We start from the raw sequence: 25,446 nt of genomic DNA, 5'->3' as shown, positions 1-25,446 counted from the left end.
TTAGTCCTATATTTACATACACATATTGAAACAGAAATTCAAAGATATGTGTGAAGTCAACCAATCCGCACTGGGCCAACGTGGTTGACTATGGCCTAATCACCATTAAGATAGGGTAGGCTCAGAGCCCCTCGGTGGGGACATATAGTGAGCTGATGATGATGATGATGATGATGATGATTGAAACACCATAGACTAAAAGACAGAGTCTGACAATTTTATGATTAAATTTATATTTCGAATTCGGTACAAAAATATAACAACAAAACCTTGGATGACCTCAAATATTAAACATTGTTGTCTCTGTTGTTCTCAAAGTGATCGAAAGAGATGAAAATATGTTATTGTAAGAGTGCTTCGGCAATGGAAACTATTAGGTTGACATCTCCAATAACCTGTTATTTCAACGAGTATGGGGTCAGACAGTTTTATTTGCAAAAAACAATATTTTAGCATCTCAATTACCGTTTCTTAACACTTAAATGCCTGATTTTTCCAAATATCTCGAATAAATCATATTTAATTCAAGATCGGTATTTTAGTCTATTATAATAATAGAAAAATAATAAAAATAGTCTAATTATTTTTAGTCTATGGTTTTTGGATTTTTTTTTCATACAACAATGCGCATTTAGGGGTCAATTAGATTACTTCGTGACTTCTAATTATGATTGACTTAAAAATTACTTTTGTTTATAAAGATAAATTATTAAATTTAATAACCAATAGACGTAATACAGATAAATAAACAATATGTTTGCATCTTAAGTCTTATCCTTTACTCAGTCTGAGTCAACAATTCGTATTACGCGGTTGTTTTTTTTGTTACTTTAAAAATGTTCTATAAATATGTTTACTGTTTTTTCTTTATAATTCAAAGTTTATATGTTTTAACATGTATGTGAAAAAGTTAATTTAACAATTATTTTTTTTTGTTTCCTTTAATAATAGTAATTATTAATATTCCAGATGGACAACCTGAAATAAATTTATTTCGTAGTGATTACAAACAATTGGATAATACGCGTAGTTATTATAAATTACATACTAAAAGGAAGACATGGCGGGATGCTAAAGCGAAGTGTGTTTTGGAAGGTGCAAAAATGTTTTATCCTGAGAACATTATTGAAGTAGACGCGGTGTTAAAACATATCAATGAAACGGGTCCGAATATCGATTCGGTTTATATTGGTATTTCTTCGTTATTAACCAAAGGTGTTTTTCTTGGTGTTGATGGTAAGATTTTTTAATTATCATTTTTATAAACTTGATTTAAATTACGATGGCTGAAGGTTTTCTCGACTTTCAAACAAGTTTATTCCCTTTAAACTAGCCAGGCTATGCTCATAGCTTTTCTGTTCTCTATTATTTCTTGTTTATTATTTTCAAATTAAACAAACCTGTAGATTCTTTACCTCCGCATATGTATAATGGGCGTCAGTGGCTTAGGGGTTTAGGCATTTGACTTGTAATCTGCAGGTCTAGAGTTCGAATCCCGCCATGTACCAATGTGTTTTTCGATTTTCGATTTACATACGTACATTTATCCGACGTTCTTATGGTAAAGGAAACATCGTGATGCAACCTGCACATATCTGAGAAGAAATTCAAAAGATATGTGTGGAGTTAACCAACCCGCACTTGGCCAGCGTGGTTGACTATGGCCTAGTCACCTCTAGCTTAGGGTAGGCTCCGAGCCCCTCGGTGGGGACGTATAGTGAGCTGATGATGATGATGTATTAAATTAACATATTTTGCATAATATCATTCAAATTCTTAATGTACAGGCGTACCAATAAGAAATGTATACAGTCAATGGATGGTCGGAGAACCAAACGACGCCGCTGCTGAAGACGATTGCATCGTTATGAATAAACTTGGCCTTTACAAGGACGATAAATGCAATAGAAGATTACCCTACCTTTGTAAGAAAACTAAACATTCTTTCACAAAATGGAATTACGAATGCAATGTTCCATTTTTGGGTATGTAAAAAAAATTACTAGCAAAGATATTTTGTCAAAGGGCCAGACAAAACTCACTGCGAAGCGATTCCATAAGGAAATTCAAAACTTTCGATAAGACGTGATTGTCGCGCGTCAGTTCCATAATTTTTTTAGGGTACCGTACCTCATAGGAAAAACCCTTAACGGAAAAACGGAACCCTTACAGGATCACTTTGTTGCTCGTCCATCTGTCTGTTAAGACCCTTTTTTAAAGTTCCCTATGGAATCGCTTCTGAGCGAATGCACTTTGTTTAGCTCCCCTGTTTAAAAAATATTGACAGAAAATAAAATTATAAAGTGACGATATTATCAATAAGTTAGAGATTATAATTCATCTGATATTTAATTATGTCATTGTGTAACATATTTTAATGTAATTTTTCAGATTATAAATATAGTAAGGAATTAAATAAATGCTATAAGTTTCATACACAACCTAAATCTTGGAGGTTTGCGGCGGATATTTGTGAATCAGAGCAGGCGTACTTGGCGATACCAAACAGTCAACAGGAAGCTGATTATTTATCCAAAATAACTAATGAAGATCCTAAAAATTACGGTGGACGGTATTTGAGCGGTGTAGTGCATTTAGGATACCGGTACAATGAGACGCTTCATGACTGGATAACCCTTAAAGGTGAGGAATAATTCAAATGAGTAATTATTTAATGATGGTTAACGACAATGTTTATAGGACCAGGGGGCCATCAAACCATACGGTTAGAACCGCGAGTTACGTTTCGCTGCATCCGTAAACAATTAGATTATATACTTTAAATTTAGAATAGGAAGATTATCTTATATTCCAGGCGATACATTGAAGCAGGCGGGCTACTCCAAGTGGTATGTCTACCAGCCGGACGGCGGAGAGAGAGAACTCTGCGGCTCTATGCAATACAACGGACAACTCAACGACGTAACCTGTGAAACTATGGATTGCTATTTTATTTGCGAGAGAGACAATGACAATTTCAATTTAATTAGTGAAATCTTCGCTATAGATAGGACTGAAAAGAATTGACAAATGAAAGCGCAGAGACAGTAAAATTGTTTTTTATTGTCTCTGTTTTATTTTAATCTCTCTCTCTCTGCCTAGCTTGCAGCCCACAAGTTGGTGGCCTCAGCTTTCCCAATCTTTCTCTTCCACTTCGCTCTGTCCACGACAACTTTTTCCAAGATAATTCTATAGTAATTTGGCGCGATAAGCGTTTTAATACGGAGTTATTACGTGAACATGTATAAGTTTTCATAGATTTGTATTATAATAATTAAGTTTAATATGTAAAAAATGTAATATTTTTTTAATTTTTTTTTAGTCAATTTCCAAATAAAAATAATTTTAAACTTAACGTAATAATATGTATGTAATTAAACATTTCAAATATATATATATATATATATATATTTATTTAATTTATAGGTAAAACAACTTATGTATTTATATCATACATATTTATTGAATAACCGTAACAGTTTTAATAAATAAAATAAAATAAAAAACTAATAAAATAAAGATTTAAAAAAAATGTTCTGTCTTCATTAAATATTTAATTTAATAGTTATAATATTAAAATGTCAAACGAAGAATTTGTATCCTTTTTAATAATATTGCAGGAATGAATGGTCTCGAAATTTGTCACAGAAAACTGGAACTATTCAGTGACCTTAGAAGAGTCATAACTTAATTCTGGTTGATTTCTATATCTGTGATAACATGAAATCCCTAGTTTACAACGTCTGTGTAATCAGCGAAGGAACTTCAAACGGAAAGAATTATAAAACACCGAATGCGCTGACTACCTAGTAATTAGTCACAACTAACTACGTTGCATACGCCGTAGGGAAATAATTTTCAACAAGAACTTTAATTAAGCTAAATAAAAATGTCTTCCATAAGCAGTGCTATTTCACATTTTAAAAAAAATTGAAAAAACGAGGTTTGATACATTGATAAATGAATATTTGATGTTGCAATTTTTCATTTATTTTGAATAAAGCTAAAAACATGATAATAAAGAACGATTCAGTTTAGCATAATGCATAATAATTCATCGAAATAATAGCAAATAGACTCTTATTACCTTTTTTTCCAGAGAGGAATGCTTTATTCATACTCCGCGCCCCGGGGGGGACGCGGTAGTTATGTGGGATTCTCCTCCATAACGGAGGCATACCCACTAAACCTCTCTGTTCTTCCAACGCATAGGGACGAGGCCACGGGCACGAGACTCTTATTAACTAACAGGAATACGTCAAAGTATGAATAACAATAATGCAAAGAGGCTAAACGTAGTCGATGACCAAGCTTTGAATAAAACCCAACATTATGATTTTCTCCACTGCCTAAACAGCTGTACGAAAACATATTGTTATCTCTGTTTCCTCAAAAGAATGAGAGGAATAACAAGATGTTAACGTAACAGAGTGAAAACCCACAATTATGATGACTCCAAAAACCTGTTATACCAGAGGAGTAAAAAAAAACGGAAAATATTTTATAATCAGAATCATTCGACTTTTCTAGTTATGATTACAGAAATTTAACTTGAGTCCTGTCACAAAAATTACTTATGTTTATCTTAAGTTAAGGACTTGAGTTGAAATAAGCTGTAGTTATAGAAATTTAAACAAATGAGTAAACAATATATTTGCATCAAAAGTCTTATCCTTTTCTCAGTCTAAGTCTATTATTCGTTGTAAACGGTTCTGCGGTAAATATGATTTATAAACATATTTTCTGTTTCATCTTTATAATAAAAAGTTTATATGTTTCAACATGTAAGTGATAAAATTAATTATTAAATAAAATTAAATTATAGTTAACTTTTTTTTAATCATTTAAAATTTTCTTTTAATTTAATCTTTTTTTAGATGGCCAGCCTGAATTAAAGTTCTTTCGAAGTGATTACGTTTATTTAAATTGTGCGAATAGTTTTTATAAAGTACATACTAAAGCGAAGACATGGTGGAACGCAAAGGAAAAGTGTGATTTGGAAGGAGCGAAGTTGTTTTATCCTGATAACAATATTGAATTAGACGAGGTCATATGCCATATTAATAAAACGAACCCTAACATTGATTTAATTCATATAGGTATTTCCGCAACACAAACCAAAGGTGTTTTTTTAACTGTTGATGGTAAGATTTTTTTTTGTTTCAAAAAAATAGTAAGTTCTAACTTAAATTACGTCGTGCTATTTCTAAACAGTTCTGTTTTCTATTATTTTTTTATATTATACAATTATTTAATTGGTCGTTTATTATTTTTAAACATAAAAAATGTGTAGATTCTTTACGTTTATGTATTTATTCAATTAACTTATTTAACAAATCTTCCAACTTCTCAATATATAGGCGTGCCAATAAGAGATGTATTCAGTAACTGGATGGCCGGAGAACCAAACGACGCTACAGCCGAAGACGATTGCGTAGTTATGAACAAACTTGGCATCTACCAGGATAGCAAATGCAACACATGGTTACCCTACATTTGTAAGAAAACGATGCAATCTTTTAGGGAATGGAATGCCGAATGCAAATCTCCATTTTTGGGTTAGTATCCATCATCACCTCACTATACGTCCCCACTGTGAGGCTCGTAGCCACCCCTAAGTTAGTGTTGACTTTGGTTGTGTACAAAACGAAAATAATTCACAAAGATATACTAGGATCCCAAAAGTGTAGGCAAATTAATGGCACTGATTGGTGACTTCCAAAATCTCATACATGACAGTGGTCAGTCATCAGACAGACATAATTTAAAAAGACACATGATACACATTTTGAATTAAACTAAGATTTTGGTTTGTTTCAACGGTCTGTGATCTATAGTCGTCTGAAATTGTCTGCAAATAACAACTGGTTTTCAAAAAGTTCATGATGCGAACCAATCATCAAGTCACATTATATCACAAAGCATCACACCACATCTCAATACATCACATTAAATATATTACGTAATCCCAATAGTACGCAATAGTCTTATTAACGTAATAAGGAAAACACGAGTTGTGTTCGTGATGATGTTAATACATTATAAAATGTAAGTAAGGCTTATATGTTGCAGACTTAAAATATATATATACTAGCTATCGACTGCGACTCCTCCCGCGCAGAATTAATTACAAACTTAATTAGCCTATGTGTTCTTCCTGACTATGTTCTATAAGTGTGCCAAATTTCATCAAAATCCGTTGAGCCGTTCCGGAGATACCTTCAAACAAACATCCATCCAAACATTCGCATTTATAATGTTAGTAAGAAATACGATGTTTACATAATTTTTTCAGGTTATAAATTCAATAAGGAAATGAATAAATGCTATAAGTTTCACACACAACCCAAATCTTGGAGGGATGCGGAGAAAATTTGTGAAGCAGAACAGGCCTATTTGGCGATTCCTAACAGTAAACAGGAAGCTGATCATTTATCGAAAATAACTAATGATAATCCAAAGAATTACGATGGATATTATTTAAGTGGTGCAGTCCATCTGGGATATCGCTTCGATGAAACAATTGAAGACTGGGTAACCCTCAAAGGTGAGTTATCATTCGAAATCATGCTAAAACTAGATGCACTTCTAATGTCAAGGTGAAAAGAGTTTGACACACTAAAGACAGAGGGTATGTGTAAGAAGGTAGGCGTAATAATGATGGACTTGTCCGTTGGTTTACAACTTGTCCTTTTAAAAATACAACTGCCTATTAATTTAAAAAGCTTGACCAATTTATAATCCTCGTAAGAAAAAAAAATGGATAACTTTAGACCAAGCTGTTAAGGTTAGATTTGTTTAAGTTAGGTTCGGCACAGGAAATCATTATACACATACGAGTAAGCGGCCACCTGTATTCGCCAAAAAAGAGAAGCGACCGCTGTCCGTAAACATCGACAATTGTAGATGCATTGTGTCCCAAAATGAGAATATTTCCTCTCTTCCTACACGTCCCCGCCGCCTTCAAATCTACTTCCACTTCCCATCCTTCCCTGTGGTCGTGGTATTGCACCGGACGAGCCGACAATTCGTACAACAGATGTTATTTTGCTGGCGTCTACCACTGTTAACCAAACACTATAAATGTTATTCCTTAAGTTGACAATAGTATTATTAAAAGTGATTGTCTATATTCCAGGGGAGACATTGGAACAGGCAGGCTACTCTGTCTGGAACTACTACCAGCCCGACGGCGGAGAGAAAGAGTATTGCGGCGGCATGTTCTACAACGGTGAATTCAATGACATTAGCTGCGAAACTCAAGATTGCTATTTCATTTGCGAAAGAGACATCGACGAAATCGGTGGAAAGACGGGGAAGAATTGACAACCAAATGAAAGCACTAACAATTTTATTGTTTCTTTGTCTATTATTCTACAAATGTCTCTATATTATTTTTAGATAGTTTAATAAAATTTAGTATGAGAGTGTTTTATATGGAGCGAAAGTATGTGTGTTAGTGCTTTCATAGATTATTCATCATTAGCTCTCTATACGTCCCCACCAAGTGGCTCGGAGCCTATTAAGTTAGGAGTGATTATTACCAAAGTAAAAAGTTTAAAAAAAAATCTAACTACCAAAATGTTTTTAACAATTTTATTTTATAAAAATATTTTTTTTGTTGTCAGCCAAGTTTAGTATTATTATTAACTAATGACGTCAGCGCATGATTAGAAAAAAAAGTGAAATAAGTAGTCTATGTGTTATTCCAGACCATATGCTACATCTATGCAGTCGTTCCAGGTTCCCATCCGTTTAAATTTTCGCATTTATAATATTAGTAAGAGAATAAGAAGTAAGATTAAATATATACCTACGAAAAACGTGGTTTTAATTTTATTATATTACTAGTTGACGCCCGCGACTCCGTCCGTGTGGATATATAAAAAACTTAATTAGTGTAGCCTATGTAGAACACACATTCAGACATTTTTCTATACGTATGCCAAATTTAATCGAGATCCGTTCAGCCATTTTAGAGATATCTTCAAACACCCATCCATACATCCACATCACATCCATTCGCATTTATAATATTAGTAAGTTAAATAGAAAGCAGCTCTTCAAGTCAGAAATTCTAAAAAAATATGAATAAATAGTATCCTATGTCAGTCTCCTGGCTCTAAGCTACCTCCACATCAATTTTCAGCCATATCGGTAAAGCCGTTCGTGGGTTATAAATAGTGTAACTAACACGACTTTCTTTTATATATATAGATGAAATTAATCATCTGTCCATTATCATACAATTACTGTAAGAAAATTAAATAAATATAAATAATAATATAAAAAGAATTTAGTAAAACAGGTTAACAAAATCTTGAAATCGACTTGAACATTTTTTTTTGTTTTTTTTTTTTGTATATTTAGTATTTAAAGATAATAATGAACGAAGATACGTGACCTTTAAACAAGATTCTTATAGTTCAATAGTCATATAACCATGACCATCTCGTACATACATATATCCTGCCAATCCAGTTTTTATGCACGATATAAAACACATATGCATAGACAACATTTATTCTTGTCAGTATTTCTACATATTTTTATTAGGTAGTCGTATTCTTAAACATGACAAGTTTTAAATGTGTAGTGGTATTTTTATTTTGTTTTACAATAACAAATATATTCAGTAAGTATTTTTAATAAAATATCGATTGTTAAGTGGATACATGATTTGTTTTCTGTGTCAAATCATTTCCACAGAAGGAACAAAGTATGTAATTACATCTAAGAATTGAATTAATATGGCCTTTTGCATACATTGATTACTACTTTTTAATACGCGCTTTTATACGTGTTATGTGAATGTTACCAGCGTGAAACATTTATTTCGCTTGGCACAAGATCGGCGAAAGTTCACTGAGCTGACTGCCAACCTCCATTAAATGGGGAGGCACCTTGAGAGAGAGAAAGAGTTTTTATATGATGATATTGTAAAATATATACATGATTAATAATTACTTATAATTCATTTAAACATAAAACTGTTCTGTCTATTTGAAGCTAAGCTTTAAACTTAAAAATATAAACATAATCTTAAAAGCTTCGCCCGAAAAGCTTTTCCAATTCCAACGGAGCTTACTTCTCGAAAAGAGTGGAGAGAGTGGAAGAAGGAGATTATTAAAACTTTTTAAGAATTAAAATCTATTCTCACCTTTATCTTACTGATATTTTAAGGTCAGATAAGTGGAAATTTCTTCCGGGAAGATTATAAATTTATAGAAGATAATCGCAGTTTTTATAAGATCCATACTATAAGTAGAACATGGAAAGAAGCAAGGAAGATGTGTGAATTGGAAGGAGCGACTCTGTTCTATCCTGAGGACCAATACGAGGTTGAATCGATTACTAATTACTGGAATGAAACTCATTCATTTAATGTTATATACATTGGAGTTTCGGATTTAGTGGCCAAGGAAGTCTATGCAACTGTAGATGGTAAGTTAATTCTAAAATTAATGAATTTGATCGATACTAGCAGCTATACCACCACCAAAATTCTACATCCATACCAAATTTCATCGAGATCCATTGAGCCATTTTGGAGGTACATTCGTACAAACATCCATCCATCTAAACATTCACATTTATAAGTAAGAAGTAGAAAGTAAGATAATTAAATAATAAGGTACGGTGATTTAATAAAATTTATTATACTTAGGGTAGGCTCCGAGCCCCTCGGTGGGGAAGTATAGTGAGCTGATGATGATGATGATGATGTATGGTGATTAATTTTATTGTAAATATTTATAATCCCTGTCACACCGCCCTGCTCCTAATTTCACGCCCAAGGCCTAAGGTTTTCCCAATGATAAACCGATTATTTCATTGGTTTTCTTATTAAGTTAGGTTAACTAAGTAGCTAACGAGTCGTGCCAGAACACAAAAAGTCAAATACATTTAAATTATACTAAACTAGCGGACGCCCGTGACTCCGTCCATGCGGTATTAAAGAAACATAATTAGTAGCCGATGTGTTCGTCCAGACTATTTTATTCATCTATGCCAAATTTCGCCAAAATCCGTTCTACTGCTCTCTGAACATTCGCATTTACAATACTAGTAAGATTCAAATTAAACTAGATTAAATTAGTAAGATATAACGAAACTACATGTGCAACGGTATCAAAAACGACGCATTTTATAATATTAAAAAAACCATATATCAACTTACAGGAGTTTCAGTAAAGGATGTTTATAATAACTGGGCTCAAGGCGAGCCTAACAACAGCGATGGTAACGAACACTGCTTGACCATGGCTCTCAATGGTAGACTCTACGATGATGGATGTGACAAAAAATACAACTTTATATGCAAGAAAACCCAAGCTACTATAAAATGGAATGATTACTGTAACGTACCCGATTTAGGTAAGGATTTTTTTTAAATAAAATGTTGCGGTTGCGGCCTTCCTTGAATTAGATTTTATAGAAAAAATAAATTTAATTGTGTTATGTCTTCTTAACCAGAATACCGATATAGTGATGAAACATCCCGCTGCTACAAGCTTCATTCGACTCCCGCAAATTGGACCGAAGCAGCGCTAGTGTGCGACATCGAACATTCGTACTTGGCTGTAATAAATAGCGAAGTCGAAGCACAGCATTTAGCAATGTTAATTGGTGATGCATTCAGTACCAATGACATTACTCCAAATGCGTGCAGTTCTATCGCTTTAGGATTTAGTAAGAAAGACAAAACGGGCTGGAAAACTGTATTAGGTAAGTATTTTTTCCTAACAGTTACAAAGGCCGGAAAGGCACCTGTAGTTCCAAGTACATGAGTTTATATTAGAACACTACTAGTTTTGGCATTGTACTATTATACAAAATAAACATATTCGTTGAGTAGTTGACAAAAATAAGAGCGAATACACGAGCCTGTGTGTTCTTCAAGACAGTGTTCTATATTTATACCGAATTTCATCTAGATCTATGCTGCCGTTCTAGATACCTTTTAGTAATCCATCCATCCATCCAAACTTTGGCATTTATAGATTGATATTATATTAGTAAGATGTACTTTCGTGTCCAATTTATGCCTATTTTTATTTAATTGGCTGTTTGTTTTTAACCATCTCATGAAGCACTCTCATAATTTTTATTAAATTTATTTTTTCAGGTGAATACATAGAAACAAGCGGATACAAACAATGGGCTGAAAATGAACCAGATAATGAAAACGAGAATAAGGAGTGCGGTGCTATGGACTACAATGGCTCACTGACAAGCATCAGCTGTGATGCAAAATGTTATTTTATCTGTGAACATGAGAACGAGTTGCTTGGTTACGTGGATGATCGGTTTAGCGGTTAGATCTTATTGGGTATTACTTTCATTCCCTTAACTCATACCCTTATATTTTTGTACATTTGTTTTTGCACTAGACACAGATTACGTTACATAATTCAATATGTATGTTATATAAAAGAAAACATATCTTGTCGTTTCATTTGCGTTGATGATAAAAACCCAATTATAAATGATTATCTGTCTTACTGTCCGCAAAGTTACATTTGTTCTAGGTAATCCGGAAGGATTGTACCGATTTTGACGGGACAGACGTATAGGCTACTTTTATAATTCTGCGCTGACAAATGCCCAACTTTTCTATTACTGCTCTTAGATTTTTTATGCGTCTCCCTATCTTTGATGTAATCTTTCCAATGATGTATTACCTTCAATATACTACACGTTACTTATGAACAAAGTCTTTGTGTAACCGTTAATGTATGTTCATAACTTATAGTTTGTATTATTTGGAGATGCTGCAATTTCCCAACAGAGCGAAGCTAAGATGGCAGTAATAATACATCTTTAATAGAACAAAGTTATTTATTATTCATTTATTTATATAAAATCAATATAAAGGCATATAACATAAATGACTACACAATGATTTGAATTCTTAACATTAAGAACCATCTTAACACGTTAGCTGCCAGAATGATTTTTGGAAAACGAAAAAAAGAAAAATTTGATTTTTCTCCAAAACCATTTGAATGGGGCCTTGCGGGTCAGGCTGTATACAACAATTCGATTAAAAAGCCACAGCGAGGTGTTGAATGGAAGTATGTCTGGTCGGACAGATAGTCCGACACGGCCTGATTGAAACATTAGCTTGTCGGACATATAGTCCCACATGGCGCCTAACGTGTTAATATCTTATAAGTAAAACCTAGCATCTAGTTATTATTTAAAATAATATTGTATAAAAACTAGTCCCTTCAAGTATACAAAATATTGATATAACTAACAATATTATTTACATAAAAATACTGTTAAGAAAACTCAACCTTCTGTAAACACAGCTTTACCTACAAGTGGCAGATATCTAACAAAAGGACCTCCAAATGAGAGTATCATTCTGAAAGGCTCGACGTATGAAGCTAACAAGTATAATGGTAGCAAGTAGAACACGAAAGCAGTCACCAACAAATCAAGCACGTAGAGTCTGAAACAAATGACATTTGTAAGCTTTTAGTAATTTTAGAAACTAGCCGACGGAGTCCGGGGCTCGGTTCTAAAGGCCTTAGAGAAATTGTAAATATTTTTTTTTGTTTCTTGTCGTTACTTGTTTTTTTTTGTTGATTGCTTGTATGATATAATATACTTGTAGATGTAATTATTTCCCAAATATATTGTTATGGGAACAATTACATACTCTCGTTGTGTCTCGTCGTTTGTGAACATGTCAGTCCCAACTGACATGTTCAAACGAATCGTTCAAACGAAACGAAACGTTGGAAAATTGAGATTTTTCTGACGTAGATAACTTTTATTTTTTATATTGGGTTACCGTTAAGCAGTTCATGAACGATGTATTCTAATTTAAATCTGCTACACTCCGAGATTATACGTCAGGGAGCACCAGTTTTGTTTCTCAAATTTGCAGTTTAATTACTTCTGGTATTTTATATTCATGCAACTTACATATTATTCTGCAGTCTTGCTTTGGGAAGATTCTCCAGTTTTTCCTTTAGACAGAACATTTTAGCTCCCAACATGCAGCTTTCGATGTAAGGTTCCACTTCGATTATTTTCAAGTCCATCGGGAAGGTCTTCGTGTCCACCTGATTAAGGCGTGTGGACAATGCTTTAAAGTTGTGCGTGTCGAACCACCATTCGCGAGTCGTGAAGTATTGGAGAACTTCCAACCCAACTGATATGCGATTTTGGATCCGTACCATACTGTAATCATAATATAAACACAGTTAACAACAGGATTTACAATATTTAGTAGAAAATCTAATTTGTATTGAATTAGAATTAATTATTAATTTAGCTTTAAGGATTGAATTGGAATCATATAATTTATGCCACCGATTGAAAACTCAATAAAATTTTATATTATCAAATACTCACAATCTTTTCTGTCCAAATATAAGCATTAAGAAATCAATAAAATAAGCGGGTAGTATGTGGAAGAACAAGACGCAGATGTTGTGTATGAACTTGTTATGACGAATGTTGCCGTCCGGGTACCAGAGGGGACCTTCGAAAGGATATTTCCGTACCGTCGCCTTCCCAACGTCGAGTACCTCCTTCCATGTTGTATCTCTATCATCACCTGATGTCAGGTTGAAAACTGGAATTTCTGGACTTCTGGAATCAAAACACTCAACTATATATTTTTAACAAACATAAATGTCCTTAGCTGACCGGATTAAATGTCCTTTCCTAATAATCAAAATTTAAAAAATCAAATATCGATTCTACTAAAAACTATGGCGACCCTGTAACAAACTTACTTTTCAGGTAGAGAGTTGATGTAGTAAGGAATGACGATGATGGCATTAATAGCGATGTCTACTGGGATGACTTCAGCATGATAGTGGCCGATGCAGTGCATAGAGCGGATGACACCCTTACCCGCGCCCACCATCAGCCCCACGGGACCATTCAAATTGTCTACCCAACCTTCTATCGGTTCCTTATATGAAGGGGTTACTGTAATATTAAAAAATAAACAATGTAGTTTAAACACTATACTATAAAGTACGGCGAAACTTAACATTTCCAAATAATGACGACAACGCCGAACTTATAGTTCTATACGCTAAAGAAAAGACATTTATGTGTATAATCAAAGCGTATCATATTATCATGTCCAGATTAGGAGATAGAAAAATGTGTAACCCTCATAATATCAAATCAGGAAAATGTGTAGTTCAAAATCTCACCAATACTGGGTCGTACTACGCATACTGGTAGATCAGGGTATTGCTCCTTAACAAGCGTTTCTGCGAGCCTCTTGGAGTATGTGTACGAGTTAGCATGCGCCTGCAGCAAGGACGGCGTCAGGAGGTTGACCTGCTCGTCGGTCAGCCAGCTAGCAGCATTCAATACTTCGTAAGGATTCGCCGGTGGGTCGTGAACCTGAATTAAAATTTATGATTAATTATCAACTTGGTATCGATTAACACGAGGGAAGAGATTTCATTCTTATTATAAAATGCAAATATACATTATCCTTTCTTTATCGTACATGGAGCCAAGGGATATTAATTGTTATTAAAAATTAACCCATTGCGACGAATCAGATCTTTCATCAACGCATTACTCCTAATTCGTTAAGCGTTAATTCTTTATATCCGCTAATAAGTCATGTGATTCACCAAATAACGTTCATTAAAAATATAGTTTTCAAATCGAAAAAACAATTTTTGAAATCTGATTTATTTATACATAAGGTTACCTTTTCAGCCATTCTGCTATAATCAGGGTAACAGAAAGCCGTAGAAAGGTGTACAAAGGAGACCAGGTTCTTAATTCTCTTGGCCACATCCAGCACTCTCATGGTGCCCTTGGTATTCATCTCCAGACCCTCCTTTAGTGGCGCCTCGAGGCGAAGGCTGGCCGCAAAGTGAAACACCACCGATACCTGGAACATTTAACACCAATTTAATAAATAAAATGTTTCCATACTCCATAGTATAATATATATACTGTAAGCAACTTTACATTTTACGTATAAGTAACAAAGTTCCTTAGTTCTAACCACAGAGGCCTAAATAATGGCCACAAGCTACCACAAGTCTATAACAGCTTTCACTTTAACTCGTATTTCTCAATAGGTGTTACGTTACCATTAGAACTGCCTCAATATCACCTGTTAATTCATTAACCATACAAAAAACGGTAGTAATACAACATACAATATCTGATAGAATATATATAAAATCTAGGTTATACTAATATAAAAAATTTCACATACCTCATCATAAATCTGTTCCAACACTTTAGGATCAATTCCTAAATTGTCGTACATGATATCACCAGACACGGGAATGAGTTTCTTCATCATATGTGGTTTCTCTTCTCTTATCCTTGAGAACAGCTGGAAATTAAATTTCAATAATTACGAACTCTAAAATTACGAAACAATGGCACAGACAAAATTACTTTGGACCCTTAACTGGACCCATTTTTGCAATTTAAACTAACATTTCTTGGTTTTATTTTTCTATTTAATGGCACTAAGCAAACATAAAAATTGGTTAACAAACCGGTAGTTTCCACATATCTTCGATCCGTGATTCCGGTGTCTTGCCTCGCTTGGAGCGTACCAGTGCGTACACACAGCCTATATCGGGCACGCTGTATAGCATCTTCTCAATGAGAACCTTCCCCATAAGCCCTGACGCTCCTGTGACGAGGACATTTCGCCCTTTATACCATTCGTTTACTTCTGAATTCATGTTGCCTCGGACTGAGAAAGATAAATAGTATAGGTTATTTAGGGTTTGAACATTAGATATTCCTAAGGTCTCTAAAACAACACCAATTATACGGAACCAAAGAAAGTAGTGACCTAATAATGTAATATTAGGTTTTGTCTAGTTTTGTTTTTATCTTTAATGTAAACTGTTATGATGATAACAATCGTGTAATGGAAATGTTTCACTCGGTCACTAAAAATAGAGTACTTAAACACGCGTGTCGATGTTATGTGCAATCTGAAATACACATGCGAAGTATTTTACGCAATAGCAATGAAATGTGATGATATAATGTTATAGGAAAATGGGGGTATTCGTACAAATTTTACGAGTATTTTACTTTTTGACCTACTCCACGTGACCTTGAGTTCTTTCATTTATAAAATACGATGAAAGAACAACTTCATACTAATCTTACTTCCTTACTAATATTATATCTCGCTAATATTATAAATGCAAATGTTTAGATGAATGGATGGATAGATGGATGTTTGTTTGAAGGTATCTCCAGAACGGATCAACGGGGACTCGATGAAATTTGGCATGTATGTAGAACATAGCCTGGAAGAACACATAAGCTACCTATTCAGTTTTTTTATTACGCGCGGACGAAGTCGTGGGTGACAGCTTTAATAAAAATATAGCTCACTTGGTTACGGTTTACTATCTTTTGAGATTTGATTGCTTGATCAAATTTTGATTGTTTAAAGGGCGTATTTTAAACTTAAATGTATAATTTTAATGTCTAATATTCAATATAACTTTTATACGCATCTTGGATTTCCCTTTTGAAGAAAACACAAGGATTTATTACAAAAATACGAGTAGCGTACTATTACAAACTGGTTCCGCTAACCGCATAAGGCATTTTATTTCGTAACTATCTTACGCAAAATTGTTGTGACATGACATATGAGGTTTAGTTCAATATGCCTAGTATTCTTGTAATGTAAGATTTTTTACATATTGCTATGAGTTTCTATTCTACCTTCGTTAGTCTGAGAGGCACATCAACAAGATGGGTTTCTACATCCGAATTATTAGTTTTATACAGAACATATTGTGATCAGTCCAATTATCATCTCATATTTTTTTAAATTTTTGTATGTTACAAAATTGTCTATTTCACTGGTAAAAAGGGTCTTGACAGACGGACGGACGGACACCAAATTGATCCTATAAGGGTTTCGTTTTTTTTCCTATGAGGTACGGAACCCTAAAAAGTAGGCTTGTTGTAACCAAGATATTTCTTGAAATTTTTCTAGTATTCTTATTTAACTAAACATAACTTCAATAATATTTAAGTAAGAGGAGACGTAACTATATTATTAGAAAACAATTGTATATAAGTCATAGAGAACTTGCGCACCGGACAGTGAAAGTTAACGCTCCGTTTCAACCGGATGTTTTTTTGTTTCAAACATTGCATAACTTATTATACTTTACTTAAGGCTTAAATTAACAATTACTAATGAATTAGATCAGAAAAGATATCTTACGTATTTACAAGATTTCAAAAAATAAAATTCAAAATCATAAAATTTTAAAATACAATAATTGAAGGAAAATTTTAATGCATTGTTAGTCTTCAAAACCAGTATGATACGCGTGACCTAAGTACGTTGCATCTCAATCGAGTTTAACCTTGAATATCTAAGAATAATAATTACAGAGGAAGAATCAAAGTAATAAAACAAAAAGTTCTATTAACAAATAATCTCGACGGTAATGCAGAACATTACAATCGTAATGGGATGCCCATTTAAAGGTCATTTGTTTTGGAATATCCTAATAATATTAAAAACGCGAATATTTGGATGGATGGATGTTTGTTTGGAGGTATCTCCGGAACTTATTAACAGATTTTGATGAAATTTGGCACACATGTAGAACATAATTTTTTTTTGTAATTCCTCAATCATATCCAAAATATATCATTATTTAGCTATCAACCTAACGTTTGCGGAGGTGACAAAACGCTATCATCACAAAATGGTCCGGGCAAAAGTAAGTTTAAAAGCTTTTAAGTGCGTTGTGAAGTATTTCAAAGACGTCTGTAGTAATTTTTTAAAAGAAGTAGATGTTTCATCTCATAATTCACCTTCACAAAGTTTCAAGAAGAGCGGAAAAATATATTTATGTAAAGCAAATGTTAATAAATAAATATACCTTAAAGGATTGCGTACAAACGAACACAAAGACAAATATCCGAAGTAGATAATGCTTAGTTTGTTTCACATTTGCTTGTATTAGCTGTTTCATGCGACTATCTGTGATTAATATCCACAAAAAGCATTGGAATAATTCCACAAAAAACAAATAACTATAATAATGTACAATATTTTTAGTAAAAGTACTGAAAATGTTGTAAGAAGAGAAGGAAATATAGTTAAAAAAGCTAAATTATTATGTTTTATAACATAGAACAAAACACGAGACAAACAGTTAGATAATAAAAAAGATCAATTTCACAAACCGTTACTAAATAAAAGAAACGCAATAAAGTTATAGTAGTACATAAGGTAATTTATCGTTACATAAAACTAAAACGTAGTGTACACTAATATAAATAATTAAAAACAAGAAATAAATTTATTTAAGTAGGCAGTAAAAGAAAATCATCAAATGAAGGCTTCCGAGGAAGATTTTGTGAACTTAACAACTTAAGAATTCAAAATAACTTTTCTTAATGTTGCTATGTTTTGACAGAGATGATTCGATTTCCATAGTGATATAATAAATGCTAATAAAAACTGCCATTTAACTATTTATTTTTAGTTTTTATAACGTTACGAGCAACAGGTTTTGAGCAATTTTTTTTAAATAAATTACAAAAAATTAGATGATATTTTATGACGAAACCAACGAAAATATTACTTAATATAACAAATACTAAAGGGAAACTCATTCTACGATAGCAGATAAATTAACAATTCGTCTAAAAGTAAAAATATCACGACAATATTTATCAAATACTTTTTCATATGTATTCAATATAAACAAATAAAACGTCGTTAGTTACAGTCGTATAAAAACAACAAATACAATTCAGAGTATTGTCAGTTATTTTCCTAATTTAAATTTAAATTGAACATAAACTTACCACGCAATATTAAGTAATTTCAAACACAACAGCACAAGAAAGTTCGGCAAGCGAGACTCACGCTGTCTGACTGACTAGCGTGCTTCTCGTCTAACTTGACTTGCCGGGGAAAGATTGCGTGCTTAGCCGCTTAGGGTTGTCAACAAACATTCAATGTTGGCCAAGTTACCTAATGACCCAGTTTTGTACTGCCATTTGTTAACAAATATTTTAATTTCAGTAGGTGGTCACAGACCGTTCTTCTCGATCGATCGATCTTCTGCGCTAACGCAGCGTCCCAAAGTGAGTCTTGGTCGATAAGTTATTTAGTCTAGTCAACAGTATACGTTTGTTTTATAGTATATGTTTGTAAAATGCGACTTAAAAATGCGCATTTAGTGTAACTATATCAGTAACTTTATAGATTGAGAGTCAAAGTCAATTTAAATATAAAATTAACTATGTCGTGTTATTTCGTTAAAGCAATTTAAACCGTTTAAAAAATTGGCATAAAGTACTATATAAGTGACATAAATATAGTAGATCATTTGTGAAATTAAAAATAAAAAACAATTGCCAACCCTGAACTTAGATCCGTGCGTAATGGCACAGTGCAATCGTAATTAAATAACTTAACATACGAGTACGTAATGCGAAAACAGACATAACCTTACACTAAAATATATTATTTATATATCTTTTATAATGTAGTCAAAGAAATGTCTTATAATGATTATGATAGGTTCAGATAGACTAAAAGAGTTCACGAATGACTAGTCAAATCAATGACTACATTGACGTTAAGAAAAGTTTTACAACAACTACATGAAATGGCCATAAAGTAATGGTCATATTCATATCATAAAATTTATACACAGATAGATTATTTTCAAGAAAGAATGAAAACAAAATTAAGTATCTCAAAGTTGAAGGTTGCCATCCAAGTGTTGCCATCCAAGTGTTGCCATCTATTGGTCCACGTGGAAAACAATTATGTTATTTGGATATGACTCCATCTATTGAGGTACTTGTAAATGAATTTAACTTTTGTAGTAACAACAATCTAGTGGCACTTTACAAAATTTTTTTTTTCATTAAGTCCAAATATTTTGCAGACGATGGTTGATAAAAATAAACGATTGCTGGACATTAAAATGAACAGACTTTAACATCCATTTATAAAGCTAAATATATGGAAAATTCCACATTTTATGAATTTATAAATTATATAAGTTTTTTGACAGATATTTAGAAAACACAACAATATTTTTATATAACACAAATGATTGGCCTTGTAAACGAACTATGGATCTCAACGTTGCAAAGTTTGCTTTTTTTCTTTTCCCACTTTAGCTCATTTTGTTTATTCAGTTTAAAAATAACACTTTACTCACTCACATTTACTTCATTAGATTTTTTTCTTTAACACAACTATCACATACGTTTTTGCAAACACAAACAAACTTTACTTCCGCTAGTAATAAGAATTCGTCAACAATTAATTTTGTAACGCTGCGACACTTTGCGAATCGAAAGTTACTCTTACATTCTCTTTTATTACTGCACCACATTACCTGTTTAAGAAACCATTCAAAAGAACTGAACTCGTTTAATACGTATGTACTGAAACGATATTTTCTTAAATAACTCGTCAATCGAGATTTAAAAATGCATCACATCTCGCAATCTCGTCTGAAGTTGCTTAATTTGTTTTTAAAAAAATTCTTAATGTCACAAAATTGATATCGACAAGGTTCCATATAAGAGAAAGTTGTTCGCCTACGATACGCCTTTAACAACGCCTCCTCCTAAGCAGTTGTATTGTAAAGCTAAATTATAGCTTACTACTAATTTGTTACTACTATAGACCACGTGTCTGTTAAACTTTGTTTTTATTTTCCGTACGTTTTGCGTAAGGTTAAATTGGAGTTTCTTAAATTTAGTTTCATTAAATTCCCTTGCTATCTTTTTTTCATATATATAGTAATAATATGAAATTATGGTACTTTATCAGGTGCGTACAGATTTTTCTAACATCAAGTTTAAGTTGGTCATGTTCACTGTTGCTTATCATATTGGATTTCAATTCGCTAGGCCGGCCTCGTCATCTGATATTGGTAAATGATCTGATATGAATAAACACGCATACAGTAATGTAACATGTTACACATCGATTCCCTCTTGCAGTCACATCCCGTGTCCAAAGAGACCAACACGTGAAAGCAAACAGTTCATTGAGTCATGCGTCGTAAGGAGCAACATCTTACTACAACTACGAATCGAGGAAGAAGTTTGATTTCAACGAGGATACAACAGCATCAACAACGTAAAATGCAAAACGTAAAGAAGAGTCAACTTCCTAGAAGTTATTCATCGCCTGGAAAAAACAGTGAAGTTGAAAATAAAGGAAATGTGATGCGTAGTTTCTCGTCTCCTGATTCTAAACAAGTGTTCTACCGACGCAATTCAGATACGACTAGTCTGATATCTAAGCCCGAGTGTTCTAAAAGTGAGTTCGATTCTGATTTGGATAACTACGAGCTTTTTGAAGAAAGTTTTATTGATATCGACGCAGAACCGGATGACATCACTTTTGGAGCTTACACTAAGAACCCTGAAATTAATGAACCTAAAAAAGTAGTTGCCACACTTCTACCCGGCAGTGGTATTCAAAAAATCGCAATGAAACCAATTTCACCACGCACCATTCAAAAAATACAAACTTCTCGTCAATCTAAACGGAAACATAGAAGTAGAGACGAAAACAAAGGTAACTTATAACCATTATTAAACTCACATCCTACTTAGTACTAATCTATAAACAAGGCCGACAAGTGTCGTACTTGTTATGCAAATAAATTTGAACAACCTTTTAAATGAGGGCTATGTATTGTATCTAAGTTACTATTAAATTTAACATTTAAAGTCTTCAAATTAAATTATAAACTTATTAACAGTCAATATTATAGAATTTTTCGTAAATGTATATGCAGTGGTTGATAATAAAGAAAAGTATTTCGTTCCGTTCGGATATTTATTTAATGTGGCATTCGTCAAGTGTAGTTTCTCAAACTAATCGCCTTCCCTTTGTGTAATTATGTAGTTAGAGGTGTAAATCTTATTTGTATGTAAAATAAAAAGCTCCTGTTTTCCTTATTCCAGCGACTAATCTCCTAAACTTTCGACCTTTGGTGTTGAAAATGCCGAGTCCTCGTGCCGTGCGTTCTGAACGGGACCACTCGTTGGGTATAGAAGAGCTTAGAAGATCACCATCAATAGAAGTTGAAGCTATAGAACTGGAAAAGCAGTTGGACTGCGCTGAGCAACATTTAGATGCAGAAATCGCAATTGCCACTGCCGAGGAAAGTGACAACGAGGAGGTAATGTTATACCTTACACTATCTCTACTAACCTGATGGTGAAAGATAGGCTCATATACAAGCCACGCATCTATCAAAATATAGATTTTTTTAATCGTTGCTTTTATTTTTTTTTTATATCATAAGGTGGCAAACGAGCGAGCGGCCACCTGAAATCGCTGAAATAGCGAAGTGACCGTTGCCCATAGACATATGCAATTGCATATGCGTTGCTTACCTTAAATCGACGGAGGAGAGGATGCACAGAAAGAAAATATTTTCCCTTTCCATGCATCCTCTCATCCAGAAAGTCCACTTCCACTTCCCATCCTTTCCTTATAAGAAAGAGGATGGGAAGGGAAAGAGGACTATATAAGGCCTCCGGGACGCACACTCATCAGACGAAACGCGGAATTGCTTCCACTTCACGCCTGTCTTCTGTGTGGTCGTGGTATTTCACCGGGCGAGCCGGGCCAATTCGTGCGAAGATGTTAAAGCGGGCTCTACCACTGTTGCTTATATTTTCAATCTGGTAACATCAGCGGCAAAGATGTTTGTCTGCAATTTAAAGCCAAGCTTGTACCTGAACAATATGATACAATTGTCGTAATCACCAATCATAAATATAATTTCTGTCATCTATAATTGAGCATTACTGTTAGTCTAGTGAACAAACGCAACGTCCCACGTAATGGTAAATTGAAATAATTTTGACGACACAAAAATTTAAGTTGATCAAATCCGCACCGACATTTTCCAGACGGCCTGTTCCTTATCATATTAAACAACTTTAGGAGTTATTTCTCTTCGTTATCGCGATAAACGAATATAGTCTTGGTCACCAGTTTATGGTCGAATGGAGACAAGTAGAAAAGACCTTTGAAACTATTTAGTCATTTCGTCAAAATATTTAAGTGTCTTAAATTGGTCTAAAGTCATCAAAATTTATCAAACGATGTTTGACTTGGTTGTTACAAGCAACATACTGTTTGACACGACTTGCATGTAAGAGCCGATTGACAACAGCTTGGATGTCTATGGGCTCATCCCTTTTCATGTATAGCAAAGACATTCTAAATTTATTTGCATTGAAGTAACGTTTAGCTTAACTTTATTAAACTGCCAATTTAAACTTTTGGCACAATTGTAAATTCAGACTAGAGCTATCTTCCATATGTTTCTTAGTTAATAAACCCTACAATTACCACAGTTAATGAGTTCCCACGGATGTAGGAAGATGCTGATGATAATTAGCTAGGTCATCCGCCCACTAACACGACATCTAGCGGCAAAAACCATCAACACTGTAATTAATCAATTTATAGAGGTCAATAAAGCTGTCAGGTTTACATTATGATTTTATCTATGAAACTGGATACAGAGACGCACAGATAATAAAGTTTAATTTTATAAATGTTTCTAATAGTAAAATTACTTCTTTATTTCGACAATAGGTTATTCAAATAAAAGGTAATTTTTGATTAGTAACAATAAAGAATATTTGTATTAGTTGATTTTGATGAGAATTATTTATTTTCAGTACTAACTTCTGTCATATATTTATGTCTCTGTCTTTATTACAAGAAAATCTTTCATCTCTAACAAATCCATTAACATTATCGTCCATGATATAAAAAGTTTTATGCTAATTTCTTCTGAATGAATGAAAGCATTTCAAATTCTTTATATAATTAAACAACAAAGCGTGTAATCAAATAAGATTGATATTAAAACTCCTTCCTTCTTTTAATGAATCCAACGTAAATAAACATCGTGTGTAAAATCAGCGGCGAAGTCTTATTGTCCTAATTCGAAGACGACTTTAGAAAGACCCTCCTACACACCGAAACTGTCACGATGCTCTACCGTTAAATATTACCGAATTTCCAGACCTTACTGAATCCATAAAGGTATGAACTAAAATGAAATCTACACTATACTAGAGATGTCGTGATTTTAGTCTATCATGTCATCAATCTTTTGAATTACAAAAACGTTGAAACTTTCGTAATCGGTTAAACTTTATGTTAAAGTGCAAAACATGTAAATATATGCACTCCTATCCATCAAGTATGTTCCAAAGCCTCTAATTATAAAGCCGTACCCACAGTCAAAAGGTTATTATTACGTTACGGTGTAAGAGGCGGCGAGGAAAGCATTAAAAGCTCAGAGCCCGACGTGCCCCAGTTACACCGTCGCGAGCGAGCGTGGCCCATCCGTTACGAAATCTGACCGCAATACTCCGCCATGCAATACCATCAGAATAAAACTCTAACATCTGCGATTCACTATTTGTTTTATTCAACGTTCCATTTCGAACAGATTTCACTAAAACTTCCAGGAAAAGTTTTAGATTTTTTGTATTTAAATTGAAGCAGTTCGGAAGAATTTAGTACAATATGCCGTTTTAAAAGTTTCCAGCTTAACTATTTGCATTATTTAAATTCTTCCATCAATTAAATTTATTTAACAGATGGTTCGGGTATTCGCGTTTACTATTTAGTAAAGAAAGGTGTTAAAATAAAAATGATGTAAAATATTATGTTTTTCGAGCTAGAAACACTCAATAAATCCGCGGCACACGTCATTGAGGAACTATGCCTGGTTTGTTTTGCATTTATTTTTAACCATAGCGTTGTCTATCAAATATCTGTTCCGTAAAGTAGTCTGGCTACACGAGCACTGCCAAGTGTGCGCACAACACTAGCTCTGCATGTAGGTTTACTCGCTTTTGAACTAAGCATTCTCTTTTATGCCACTTCTAAAGTTTGTAGAGTATTTAAAAGAAAATTATACAGAAGGAATCAACAAGAATATAGTTCTAAAATATAGCCTAAATTCATCGCACTAAATAGCCTGAACTGGCTTTCAGTTTGTTTGAAAAAAAGGAGTTAACGAGAATTTTCTAACTGTTTCAATACCGGAAGATCGCAGTTAATTATATTTATAATCAAATGAATATTTAAACCTTAAAGGTAATGCAAACAAACATTCGAACAAACTTGAACTGTGTTATATTAGTAAATATAGAATATAACATAATTATTATCGTTAACAAAGACATTGCTTTGGAGCATGCAGACGGTACCCTTGGGACGTGAGTACACTTCTAACTACCATAATGAATTCATTAGGTATTTCAGTTTACTCGTTCAATTTCGACCATGGGTCGTGTAACAGAATTTAAATTTTCTTTATACGAGGATCTTATAATTTGTAATAATTTTTATACAAATAAAATGTGATAAAATACAACTTTTATATGATATATTTTATA

At 33.3% G+C, this 25,446-nt stretch overlaps 5 protein-coding genes across 6 annotated transcripts; 4 read left to right on the top strand and 1 right to left on the bottom strand.

Annotated features, from left to right (window-relative positions):
* The first annotated feature begins 412 nt into the window (after positions 1-412).
* On the top strand, positions 413-3,311 carry LOC106126977 (C-type mannose receptor 2-like). The gene is made up of 6 exons (XM_013324888.1): positions 413-417; positions 787-812; positions 970-1,236; positions 1,788-1,985; positions 2,392-2,643; positions 2,816-3,311. Exons 1-6 carry the CDS (start codon positions 413-415, stop codon positions 3,025-3,027), a joined length of 960 nt encoding a protein of 319 aa, XP_013180342.1. The 3' UTR covers positions 3,028-3,311.
* A 1,138-nt stretch (positions 3,312-4,449) lies between these two features.
* Positions 4,450-7,621, top strand: LOC106126976 (C-type mannose receptor 2-like). The gene is made up of 6 exons (XM_013324887.1): positions 4,450-4,479; positions 4,684-4,717; positions 4,878-5,144; positions 5,361-5,558; positions 6,296-6,547; positions 7,139-7,621. The coding sequence occupies exons 1-6, from the start codon at positions 4,450-4,452 to the stop codon at positions 7,324-7,326; spliced, it is 969 nt and encodes a 322-aa protein (XP_013180341.1). The 3' UTR covers positions 7,327-7,621.
* Positions 7,622-8,534: 913 nt separating this feature from the next.
* Positions 8,535-11,445, top strand: LOC106127190 (macrophage mannose receptor 1-like). 2 transcript variants are annotated; one of them, XM_013325247.1, is made up of 5 exons: positions 8,535-8,635; positions 9,184-9,444; positions 10,192-10,377; positions 10,477-10,728; positions 11,129-11,445. In XM_013325247.1, the coding sequence occupies exons 1-5, from the start codon at positions 8,575-8,577 to the stop codon at positions 11,320-11,322; spliced, it is 954 nt and encodes a 317-aa protein (XP_013180701.1). In that variant the 5' UTR covers positions 8,535-8,574; the 3' UTR covers positions 11,323-11,445. The 2 variants fall into 2 exon arrangements, with proteins under 2 accessions (XP_013180701.1, XP_013180700.1); XM_013325246.1 differs by having other exon boundaries at positions 10,183-10,377.
* A 382-nt stretch (positions 11,446-11,827) lies between these two features.
* Positions 11,828-18,913, bottom strand: LOC106127189 (putative fatty acyl-CoA reductase CG8306). Its single transcript, XM_013325245.1, has 9 exons — positions 18,832-18,913; positions 15,516-15,718; positions 15,224-15,346; positions 14,705-14,890; positions 14,190-14,385; positions 13,758-13,956; positions 13,372-13,611; positions 12,940-13,197; positions 11,828-12,460 (listed from the first exon to the last, which is right to left on the bottom strand). The coding sequence occupies exons 2-9, from the start codon at positions 15,705-15,707 to the stop codon at positions 12,298-12,300; spliced, it is 1,557 nt and encodes a 518-aa protein (XP_013180699.1). The 5' UTR covers positions 15,708-15,718; positions 18,832-18,913; the 3' UTR covers positions 11,828-12,297.
* Positions 18,914-20,801: 1,888 nt separating this feature from the next.
* On the top strand, positions 20,802-23,062 carry LOC106126975 (uncharacterized). Its single transcript, XM_013324886.1, has 4 exons — positions 20,802-20,824; positions 20,998-21,580; positions 21,973-22,190; positions 23,015-23,062. Exons 2-4 carry the CDS (start codon positions 21,052-21,054, stop codon positions 23,060-23,062), a joined length of 795 nt encoding a protein of 264 aa, XP_013180340.1. The 5' UTR covers positions 20,802-20,824; positions 20,998-21,051.
* Positions 23,063-25,446: the final 2,384 nt, after the last annotated feature.

Source organism: Papilio xuthus, unplaced genomic scaffold (genome assembly GCF_000836235.2).
Source record: "Papilio xuthus unplaced genomic scaffold, Pxut_1.1 DF824888.1, whole genome shotgun sequence".
In the NCBI taxonomy this organism is placed as follows: domain Eukaryota; kingdom Metazoa; phylum Arthropoda; class Insecta; order Lepidoptera; family Papilionidae; genus Papilio; species Papilio xuthus.
The sequence above is the reverse complement of the archived record's forward strand: the minus strand, read 5'-3'. Positions and strand labels throughout refer to the sequence as shown.